General features: G+C 44.9%; 1 protein-coding gene across 1 annotated transcript in view; it reads left to right on the top strand.

Annotated features, from left to right (window-relative positions):
• Positions 1-12,032, top strand: part of LOC128899905 (chloride channel protein A-like) — a 78,032-nt gene that overhangs the window by 38,825 nt on the left and 27,175 nt on the right. The window contains 1 exon segment of the mRNA XM_054180135.1: positions 3,953-4,127. Coding sequence (XP_054036110.1) covers positions 3,953-4,127 — 175 coding nt within the window.

Below are 12,032 nucleotides of genomic sequence, written 5' to 3'. Positions count from 1 at the left end.
GTTGCTTGGCATGAATTCCTTGGGTGGATGCTTCCAGTACCTACTGAAAGTGCTTTTGTGCAGGTTAGCTTCAAGAGTGCTTTTACCTGAATTAGGTCAGCTCCTTTCTGAAGATGAAGTATGTTGGTTTCCCTTCCTAAGCACCAAGAGCACCAGCACGGGCAGTTGGGGCTGGGTAGCTAATACACAGTAAATTCACACCCACTCTCACTGCATGCTGACTTCCTCCTGCAGCCAAGTCCTGGGGCTCTGCTCTTTGTCTCTTGCAGCAGGAAGCACATGGCCCTGCTCTAAGCAGGGGATACTAGGAAAGCCTTATGAAGAGCACATATCTGTGTGTCTAGGTTTCTGTGTGTCCATATGTTTCTGTGAGGTGACTTGAATCTATCACATTTCTTGGGTTAATCTGTGCTGCCTTGATTTTTATCAGGATGCTCTAAGGAGAACTTTGCTGCTGCATTGCCATCATCCCTGTCATTAATGGGCTTAGTGTTTTAGCTACAGGCTTTGGGCAAGTTTGGGTGAATTCTTCCTTTTTCTTTGGTGCTAAGAGCAACCTACCCTTCCTTTTTCTTATCTTTGCTGTACGAATCTTTCATTGCCATTCCCTTCCCCAGCATTTCTTATTTGCTCTCTGGAGCTTCTTCTTGTATTTGATATGCTTTTCTAGCTAATTTATGTTCTATCACAACTTGAGTTAGAAGGAAATGTGGTTATCTCTAGCTCTCTAAATACCTGGCTATCAAATCCAGTCAATTTTTTAATTAAATCTTTGCTTTAGGCTGAGCCTCATAAATAACTTGATCTATAATTAGTATGCAGCTTAACCTTATCTTAAGATGACATAATGGGTTAAATTTTCATGCAAAGTTCTCTTGGTTTTTAGAAATTATTTTATCTGCATTTAATGCTCATGCTTCAAATACACCCCTGATTTCTAACTCATGTGCAGATTTGCTTGCCTTCTCTCTCTCTCCTTCCTTCTCTCTCTCTCCTTCCTTCTCTCTCTCTCCTTCCTTCTCTCTCTCTCCTTCCTTCTCTCTCTCTCTCTCCTTCCTTCTCTCTCTCTCTCTCCTTCCTTCTCTCTCTCTCTCTCTCTCCTTCCTTCTCTCTCTCTCTCTCTCTCCTTCCTTCTCTCTCTCTCTCTCTCCTTCCTTCTCTCTCTCTCTCTCCTTCCTTCTCTCTCTCTCTCTCCTTCCTTCTCTCTCTCTCTCTCCTTCCTTCTCTCTCTCTCTCTCCTTCCTTCTCTCTCTCTCTCCTTCCTTCTCTCTCTCTCTCTCCTTCCTTCTCTCTCTCTCTCCTTCCTTCTCTCTCTCTCTCTCTCTCCTTCCTTCTCTCTCTCTCTCTCTCTCTCTCCTTCCTTCTCTCTCTCTCTCTCTCTCCTTCCTTCTCTCTCTCTCTCTCTCTCCTTCCTTCTCTCTCTCTCTCTCTCTCTCCTTCCTTCTCTCTCTCTCTCTCTCTCTCCTTCCTTCTCTCTCTCTCTCTCTCTCTCCTTCCTTCCTTCTCTCTCTCTCCTTCCTTCTCTCTCTCTCCTTCTTTATTTTGCTCTAGCATTGCCTATTTCCAAGAAAATTCCATGTCATAAAAACGGTCTCTCCAGTTTCCATCTGCAGTGAGAGCTGAGGACAGCTCTATCAGCTCTGGTTTAGCCAAAGTTTAAATTTACTTCCATACAAAAGAGATTGCTCAAAATGCTTTTAACATGTCTTTCTTTAATGACCTCAGCCATGCTAGCCTGCCAAAGATAAACAGCATTTCTGCTCTGCAGGCATTAACTCTTGGAGGAAGTGAAGTCCACGCTGAACCCAGAGGCACTTGCTCTGGGTGTTCCATGTGCTAGTGCAGAGGAGTCCTCCCCCCACCCAGATCCCAGCACTCGGGAGGGCTGCAGGGCTAGGGTAACTCAGCACAAACCTTTGGTGTTTCTCAACAGCAGATGTAAAATGTTGCTGAATGTTTGCAACAATAAAGGATAAAGGACCAGGCCAGTCTGGCTGTTCCCACCAGAGGATGGGAGGGTAGGAGGAAACGGGATGAAAGACAAGCAAGGGGAGCCTGGAAAGCCAGGCTCTGGTTGTTGCTGCTCTGGAGATATTCTCTATAGGTTAAAGCAATCAGCTGAGTGTATTTATTAGGGTTTGGGTTTCAAGATGTTTAAAATTGATAGTTATAGAGTGCTTTTATAGATTGATTTTTTTTCCTTCTTCACTGTTTTTATATTAATTTTTAATGATAGTTTTTGTTCCAGAAGAGTTCCCCATAGCAAGATACTGTTAAAAGAACCTTTAAAGCAATCCACAAGAAAGGAGTCTCCATCTGTGTGAATGAGTTGTGGCAGATATGATGAAGCAATTCTTAAAATCCCACAGTTGCTGTTTTCCTTTCAGCTGACACGTTCCTGGTGTTTTAAAATAAAACAGTTGAATGCTGGGTTTAAAGAGACATCCAAAGAATGCTGGGGTGGTGTTAGAAATCCCTGCCTGTGTCTAAGCAGAAAGGACAGTTGCATGACCCTGTTGTACACAGCTGACCATTCCACCCGAGTCCCTTGTTGGCCAATACTGTAAATCATCCTGGGTGTTATCTTTCCAGTCCCAGGACAGTGGATAAAGCCTAAGCCTGGACAAACTTGCTATCAAGCAGAAATGTGTTTATTGGCATTCTCTGAATGTAGGTTCTTGGAGTACTTAACAATCTCCAGCTAATGAGGTCTATTAAATGACAATGTGCTGCAATTCACTTTGTGTGAATTGGAAAGAAGTTTCTGGGCAAAAGCCTGGTAATGTTATGAGGGAAGCTTGCATATGTAATCCCAGGATAACTGCTAATGAATATCCCTTTTTAATAAGATGCAGTGGTAGGGGAGCTAGTGGGAGTGAAGGGAGATAGTAGTTTTTACTGAAAAGTCTTGATGTAGTGCAAAAGACTTTCTGTGCAGTCATCTTCACCATGGAGAGTGTTGTATTGTGAGCTGGGCATGGACAGTGTTGCGTGCATCCACGTTACTCTTTGTGCACAAGGATTCACTCCAAATCCTTTGTTCAACAGCAGCTGTATTGATGTGCTTTAAGTCACTGCCAGCAAGTTTGCAGTAGCAGGTCAAGTGAGCTCAGTCTACTTTTGTGCTGCCATGAGCTAGCAATACCCCTATGGTGGCTGTGTTCAAGCACAGAGGCAGAACCTAGTAGCTGGAGGGGGACAGAGCATTAAAACATTCTACACACTTGGCACTCCTCTGACTGTGCCCTCACTGCACAGGGAGGAAGGGCAATCATACTTAGGAGAGAGGTTTTAGGTGAGATACAATAATTTGTCCACAAGTTTCTCTACAATCAGCCCTGCAGTGCCCCACATTCACAGAGGGGGATGACCGGGACAGGGATGCCTGCACCATGTCTTGTACTGCCAAACTGTTCAGTGAGTGAGGTAACTGGGATGTTCCTGCTGCTTCATCTCCTGAGCTGGACTTCTGTTGAAAGCTCCTTGTTTCCTTTTCTGGCATCCTTCAAGAGAGTTTGCAGAAGGAGCTTGTTCTGTCAGGAAGCAGCAGTATGGGAAAACAATTTCATATCTCCTGAGCTCAGCAAGAATGAAAAAAATATTTGGGTTTGTTTGCATTTTTTGGTATTTGTCACAAAGCCAGGCTATTTAAAGCAGTCTGGCTATTCCGTCTCTACTTACCCTCCTCAGATACATCAAAATTATCACAAGCCACCTGAAATATGGGAATCAGATGTGAGTTCTCCTGTAAGCACAGCGCTTCAAGCTGATAGGAACGGGAGGGGGAGCTGTCACTGCATCAGCCAAGGCTCTCTGCTGGAAGTGTTGATTGATTACCTGTCCCTGGGAAAGGAGTGGGGAAGCACCCTTCCACGTCTAGCATCCTGTTCCCTCCTGAAACAAGTAGGTACAACCATTACCATCCTCTCCAGGTATGTGAAAAAATGGAAAGTCATTTGTTCTGTTTTATCCAATGATGTCCAGGCCTTGCTTCTGATAATGCTGGCTGTCATACTTGCCAGGATGGTTGGTGACTTGTTCAGCCCATCCCTGTGCAGTTCCCTATTGAAGTTGAAATGTATTCCCTACTTGGATGTGGAACCTTTTGCTCATCACAGGAGAAAATGGTGAGGTCTTCTTTGTTGCCAATCTCTAAGTTTTCTGTGTTATGTTCTGCACAGAAGCTGTGTGGGCTCCCTAAGACCTGGAGCTTGGAGGGTCAAAGGAGTAAATGGAGACCTTGATCCCGAACATTATCCCCACAGTGTGATGTGCTGTACAAACAGGACAAGAGAATCTCTTCAGGTTTATGTTAGGATCTGAATTACCACTGTCACCACAGTCCTGAGGGCAAAAAGTGCTGTTTGTTAATGGTCCAGTTGATGCAGTGGGAAGGGGTTGGTCTCTTCTCCCCGGCAACCAGCACCAGAACAAGGGGACACAGTCTCAAGCTGTGCCAGGGGAGGTTTAGACTCGAGGTGAGGAAAAGGTTCTTCACTGAGCGAGTCATTCGTCATTGGAATGTGCTGCCCAGGGAGGTGGTGGAGTCACCGTCCCTGGAGGTGTTCAAGGGGAGATTGGACATGGCACTTGGTGCCATGGTCTAGTTGTGAGGTCTGTTGGGACAGGTTGGACTTGATGATCCTTGGGGTCTCTTCCAACCTTGGTTATACTGTGATACTGTGAATGTAGCAGAAGTATTCACAGCCAGCTGTGACTTGTTTCTTGTGAACAGCTGCCACAGAGCAGAGTTAAAAAGAGAGTCTGTGGAGTCCCTTATGGTGGGGGTTGCCTTACCTGACTTCTAGGTGCTGAGTTTGGGCTTCCTGTGTGTTTGGTACCCTAAGATGTACATTTATTTTCAGGCAGTGATTCCTGCCGTTCAAGGATAGCCATTTCAGGCAGGTAGGATGAATTGTCTTCTGGAAGGCAATTAATCTGTGGATTAAATGAGTAGCTTTGAAAAAAGTTGCAGTATTTATGCTTAAATTTATATGAATCCAGCCTGTCCTGTGTATCTTCCAGGGTGTGGAACACTATCCAAAACTTCAGTCTGTTCATGGGCATTTGTAAGCAGCAATGAGAACCATTTTCTCTCCTAGATGCTGGGTCTGCATTTACCTGCAGATGGTGAGAAATCTGTATTATAATCTTCTATAAAATAATTAGCAGCAATGTTGCTTCTTTAAGCCATTCTCAAGGAATGAATTAGGTAATGTGGGGAAGAAATAGAAGGGGAAAATGAATTCATTCCTTTACCATAGAACGACTTTTTGCTTTCCTTAAGGCATGTTTGGGTAATGTAGATCCACAGCCAAAGCTATTTGCAGGACACTTTAGCTGTCATCTCTCCCAGTATTGAGGTCTGCTAGACAATCTCTTAGTTTCAAATGACCCTTTAGAAGAATAAAATATTGGCAACTCATTCTGTCCACACCTTATAACTTTCTTCCAAATGTAGCCATATCTGAAAGATTGCAACAGGCACATTGAATGCTGGGTGTGATCTAACTGTATGTGACATGAGAGGAGAAAGAGCCAGCAGTGTGGTAGGAGGAAATAAAAACAGTCTGTGACATTATGGATGACTTCTGTATGTATCATGGCAGATAAAACAGAGGGGAAGAAGCCATAAAGCTTCCCATGGTATTCCAGTTAGTTGACAAGTCCATGGAAAGAATTATAGCAGCTTTCCTGGTTCAGAGTGAGGTTCTATTCACTTAACAGACAAACATATATATATATGTATTTAAAATTTAATTTCCTTCCCACTCCTTTCCCTTTCCTCTCCAGGAACATTAAAGGAAGTTTCTGGACAACTTGGTCACAGAATATGCAGATACTCTGAAGCAGAATACATCATATCACAGAATGTTAGGGGTTGAAAGGGACCTCAAAAGCTCATCCAGCCCAATCCCCCTGCAGAGCAGGATCACCTACACCGGATCACACAGGAATACATCCAGGTGGGTTTTGAGTAGCTCCAGAGAGGGAGATAGTATCACAACCTGGTAAAGATTTTATGGGTTGATATCTCACAGGCTGCTAAATTTTAGTCTAAATCCTCTTGCACATAGTCTGAATGCACTGATACACATCTGAGCTGGCAGATTTAGTTGCTAAGCTGCTCTCTTGGCCATCAGGTGAAGTCCCCAGTGACTGGAAAGAGGGAAACCTCACATCCACTTTCAAAAAGGAGGACCTCAGAACTGCCAACCAGTCAGCATCACCTTTGTGCCAGGTAAGAATACAATAGAATTAACCAGGTTGGAAGAGACCTTTGAGATCATTGAGTCCAACCTATCCTCCAACACTATCTAATCAACTAAACTATGGCACCAAGCACCCCATCAAGCCTCTTCCTAAACACCTCCAGTGATGGTGACTCCCCCATCTCCCTGGGCAGCTCATCCCAATGGCCAATCTCTCTTTCTATGAAGAACTTCTTCCTAACATCCAGCCTAAACCTCCCCTGGCACAGCTTGAGACTGTGTCCTCTTGTTCTGGTGCTGGTTGCCTGGGAGAAGAGACCAGCCTCCACCTGGCTACAACCTCCCTTCAGGTAGTTGTAGAGAGCAATAAGGTCTGCCCTGAGCCTCCTCTTCCCCAGGCTAAGCAACCCCAGCTCCCTCAGCCTCTCCTCACAGGGCTTGTGCTCTTATCACAAGATCATGCAATGGATCCTGTTGAGGCACTTGCAAGCCAGGGAGGTGATCTAAACCATCCAATATATAGCTTCACAAAGGGCAAATCATGCCTGATGGTCTAGTGGCCTTTACAACAGAGTGACTACATCAGTGGACAAGGGAAGAGCTGAGGATGCCATCTTCTTGGTCTTCTGCAAGGCCTTTCTATGGTCCTGCTCTGGCAGGTGAGTTGGACTAGATGATGTCTGGAGGTCCCTTCCAACCCCTAACATCCTGTGATCCTGTGGCCCATTTCTTAGGCTCTCCAGCATACTTCTTAGATACACTCCTACTTTGTTATCCCCTCAAACAGATGAAGCTTTACCATTCTGCCACCTTAAAGCTCCAGAATTTGGACTGATTCCTATTTCTGTCTTCTAGCTTAGGCATCCTAAACCCTGAATTCTGACCCAAGGGAACTCTAGATTTATAATCTGCCTCTTAAACTAAAAAAAAGTCATAACTGAAACAAATTCTGAAGTCTTATGCTGTCTTTGTAAGAATTCCAAACCCAGGATCTTATTACTTTACCTAGCATGAGAAATGCAGCAATTAAGACAAGACAGTAAAAAAATTAGTCTCTGTACATGTTTCCTTATTTCTCTTTCCTCATCACTTGTGAGCATCCTTGAAACTTGAGTCAAAACTCTGTAGAAAGGTGCCTGGCCATGACTTTTCTGTCCATGTGTTTTCCCTGTGGACCATGATTTCTCATCTGTTTTATCTCTGACTGGTTCTGCAGCTAATGAGATGCTGTGGGAACCTGCCTATCTACTTCACTAGTCTTTCTTTGATCTCAGAGTGACCACACAGCGTTTGTGAGGCTCTGCTGGTTTTAAGTTCCACTTATTTGCTACACTTTGAGTGCATTTTTATCTTCAAATGCCTGCAGACAGATGTCATTTTGCACAGGCTTTCCTCTGCCTCTGGTTGTGCTAGCTTGGCTGAGCGTTTGCACCCATGTCATTGCTGCCCTGGGCAACTGTCAGTGAAGAAATTAGATGTGTGGCAGGTTCTGCATCCCCTTTGTTCAATCTTCATTATTCTATGAGGTCACAAAACATATAAACTGTGCATTGCTGGGCTCCCTATATCATAGCAGGGATGGAGGTCAGCTGAGTAGGAACTGGTAGCCAGCATGTGTTTATAAACAGTCGATGAATTGTATTTGTGTTGCAGAGTGAAAGGTTGGGATAGTTAACAACTTGTATAAATGCCATAGAAATTGGGTTCCTTCTTCAGATGAAGCTGAAAAGCCTGTGGGAAACAGTGTCTGGCTTGGAAAATGAGAAACTCATGAGCACACACTTTTTTTAGGTCCTCAGCGCTCGTACAGTTAGATATAAAGTGAGGATCCTCTCTTTCCCTTTGCTCCATCAGTGTCAGGGATGAAAGGACCTTCTGTATACTGCCATTCATTGATTCCTCTTACAGGGCTGGATAACATCCTCATGCAGAAGATGTGTTAGACACTGAACTGAGAAAACAAAATAACCTTTGCATCAACAGGGTTAGGGTGACATTAAGGTCCAGATCCACAAAAGAATTTAACTCCTAACTGCTGCAGAGGCCAGTGGGTACAAGAAGCAGCTAAATTCTGTGCATGCTCTCTGTGAAGACATCTCTGCAAATACTGCTATAGATGAAACTGGTGGAAGTGAGGCTTGGATCCCCAGTGACATTTCAGAACCTGATCTGTGTTTAGGCACTGGCATCTCTGGAGGTTTTTCTTCCTATGGAGCAGACAGGTTTGAGGTTTGTTTTTGTAGTACTTGTTGTTGTTTTGGAACCTCCCTGATCACCCTGCTTATTGTGTTCTGTGCCCTGGGTGCTAAAGCTGCAAGCACAGCTCTACCTAGTGCAGGGCTGCTACAGTGCACTGTGATTTCCAGCTATGTTGCACACCACTGTAAACACCCCCCTTATAAAACCTGGTTCACTGGAACACTCAAAGCTGCTGGCTGCCAGGGAATGTTCTTTAATGAGGGTAAGGAGTACTTGAACACATCTACCACTTGGCAACCCTTCCTGCTTTTTATAAGCTACTATACACTTCAGAGAGAAAATATCTTAGAGGCTACTTTTTAATGGGACAAGTTTACTTAAGAGCTGAGTGGAGCTGGTGCCAGTAGTTCTGTTTTGTTCTAGCTTAATATTAGCCTTGTCAAAGTCCTTATGGTGTCTCCTGGGTGTTTCTGTATTACATACCATATAAAGCTGGCTTCAGGAGCCAAGAATTTTGGCTGGAATATATATTATAGTGGTCTCATTATATTTTTTTAAAAGTGTATCAGAGGTGGCCCTATATTAAAGATTCATGGAGAAAGGCTGATTTCCCCTCCCCCCCCTCCCCATCTCCCTTCTACTTTTGCCTTAGCCCACACCGCAGGCACTGGATCCAAAATTTAAGCTAACCCAAGCTCGAGGGAAATTTGAGATCCAAGGTCCTGGTCTGGCCTGTTATAAAATTTGGGATAATTAGCTAGCTTTTTAGTTGAGGCTTTGGATTTTGAAAATCACTGGTCTTGGGGGGCAGGAGAGTGCTTTTGGTTTGGGTCTGGACTAGCAGCTACTACTCCAGAAGATTCCTCACCCATCTTGCTGACACAAGTGCTCATTCAAAGACAAGTTGCCAAGATGCACGTGGTGCATCCCGTCTGCCTCTTTGAGAAGCTGGTGTGTTTCGTGGCTGCTTGGCCCTTTCATCCTGGGAGGCATCATTAGGGGGTGGACTTGGCAATGTTTTCACGTCAGAGGGCATGCAGCCCATCTTTTGTAGAGTGTTTGCGGTGGAAGCTGGATCCTGTTCTGGCTGCACAAAGGAAAAAGGGAGCTGCTGTAACAAGGCCATGCGTTGTCTGGGGAGAAGCCTGGCTGCTACAGAAGAGATGCAGGGAAGGTGTTGAGATGTGGGTGAGGTTTTTAAGATTACATTTGGGCTTTCAGGTGCCTCTGTGTCAGGCTTAAGCAAACAGAGGAAAGAACTTTTTTTAATGCCATTTTTTTTGCCTCTTCTCCTGTGCTGGGTTTTGAGTTACCTGAGAAGCAGATGTCCTCATTACCTGAGAAGCAACTGTATGAGCCATAAACAACAGTACTGACCCCCTAGCAAAATTACTATGGCAGAACCAGATGTTGCTTTATGTGCATGGAGGAGCAGCAGCACGGCCTTGCCTTGTTCTCAGTGTTGGGGTGGTGGTGCCATGTGTGATGGCCAAAAGACATATTGCTCCCTCTTGCACCAGCTCCTGCAGATCTCTGTGGGAAGGTCCAGCCTGTCTCCCTTTCAACCTCTTGGTTATAGAAGGGAGAACAGAGCTCATATACCTCATGTGTCTTTCAGTGTCTGTCATCTTTGCCAACTGAAAGGTTAATGTAAAGGCAAAACTTCTGTGAACCCTAGAAGGTGCCTGTTCTAATCTTGACTGTTTAATGAAGTTACTACCTAAAGGTAATCCATGAATCAAAATGAATCAAAAGATGGTTGCATTACTGGTTATTTTTAGAGTGGAGTCTGAACAAATAAAACAAATTACTCTTCCCATGCTACAATAAATACCAACAGATAGAACCGTTCCTCCAACCTAAATAAACCTTTCTCACCCTTAGTCATTCCCTTTCTTAAAATGTCCAGGGTGAGAGCTGGAGTTGGTGCTGTACCCTCAAGGCTGGAAGCTGCAGGCTTACACAGAGCAGTGGATGGGGATGAAGTGCTGAGCATGTCGGAAGGAGAAGGGCTCATTGAGACCTGGGCAGCAGCACCCTTCTTTGATAGTTAGGGCTGGAGGGTCAGTAATAGCTCGCTGCTGACCTGCTGCACTTGGAAGTGTGTTGGTGGTTACTACAGTGCTCACAACCAGCTATATACAAGAGAATCATGAATACAGAAAAACATAGTGACAGGGATGGTGTAGATGAGCCAACAGTCTGTCTCTTCAAAATTCTTGGAGGACCCTGTGAGTACTTTACTGTTTACACAAAGCCTGTATATCTGCACAGTTACCTTTCCACAAGTCTAAAATGTTTTACACTGGAATGTTTTCAGGCTCTAAGGAATTATATTTTTTTCTGATACATCTGAAAACTGCAGGCTCAGCTTCTCTATCACCTTGTTCTTTCCACGAACAATTAATGCTGAATTCCTCCCTGCCCCTGAATATGCAAAATGTAAATGACAAGTTCTGCCAAGATAATGTAGTGATTGTGGTCACACTATGCTAAGAAGAAAACACTTTGAATTTACAAGCGAATGTTGTACTGTAAATGATCAGATAGGTGGAGCTCCGTGAGCTGCTTTCATTCCAATTCAGAGGCAGAGACAAAAATAGCTTTTCTGTAGCGAGATTTTTAGGACAAACAAACTTCAAAGAAGTTTGAAAGACTGGTTTGGTACAGTTGGTCAAAATCTTAAGAAGAAGGTTTGGAAGCATGAGCCAGCAGATCAAATCTAGTGAATTCTGAAGCAGCTGTCCTCTTCTGCTTCCTGTCACAGGACACTTCCCTTACCAGTCCAAAGCAAGGTCCCTGGCAGAGTGTGAATGGGACTGCCATGGGGTTGGCAAACCTGCTGCAAGTGTTGGACACGCTATGACAATGGCCAGAACCTTCATATGAGCTTCTGGTTCTTGCTGTAAGGTCAATCATGAATCAGAAGTAAGGTCTGTAGGAGTGTAACACAGATCCCTTCAGCTGGTGGAGAAGTCTCTCCACAGATGTCTTACTTGCTGCTGCAGCCTGCCTGATGTTGAAGGAGGGATAAGAAAGCCATGCCAACTTTTGGTGTGTTTTCCATTTCTGGGGAGTCCCATGAAACCAAAAGCAGTGACTTCTGCACGCTTTCCACAGAAGGAAAGGCACTGAGGCAGCATCTGGAACTAATCACCTGTGTTTCACAGCTCACTGGTGGGCAGCGAGCGAGCCGCTCCGGCTCCTGCAGCCCCTTACGTAAAACATGCACACAGTGACTCACAGCTGCAGGAGACTTGAGACAGCTTCTGTTGGCCCAGCCAGGAGGAGACTTTTGGCTCACCTGGGAGGACAGGCTGCCTGTGTGGGTCCCACCGCAGCCTTCAGATGTGGGAGAGTGCAGGTGGAGCGTGCAGAGACACACACAGAGCCCTGGGATGGGGTATTCCACTAATTGGTTGAGTCTGCTCTGGTGTCTGGCCACCATTTGGCAGATACTGACAGTTTCCACTTCAAGCCAGCCAAGCTCACTGGAGAGCCAGCTGGGCCAGCAGAGCAGCCCCTCTCAGGAAGATGTCATTGAACAACTGTTTGAACTCACTGAGGAAATGGTGGGTCTGGCTTGATGCAGCCTGAAATCCTCTGGGGGTCTTTGCTGGA

The sequence above is a fragment of the Dryobates pubescens genome, chromosome 3 (assembly GCF_014839835.1).
Source record: "Dryobates pubescens isolate bDryPub1 chromosome 3, bDryPub1.pri, whole genome shotgun sequence".
Lineage (NCBI taxonomy): Eukaryota > Metazoa > Chordata > Aves > Piciformes > Picidae > Dryobates > Dryobates pubescens.
The sequence above is the reverse complement of the archived record's forward strand: the minus strand, read 5'-3'. Positions and strand labels throughout refer to the sequence as shown.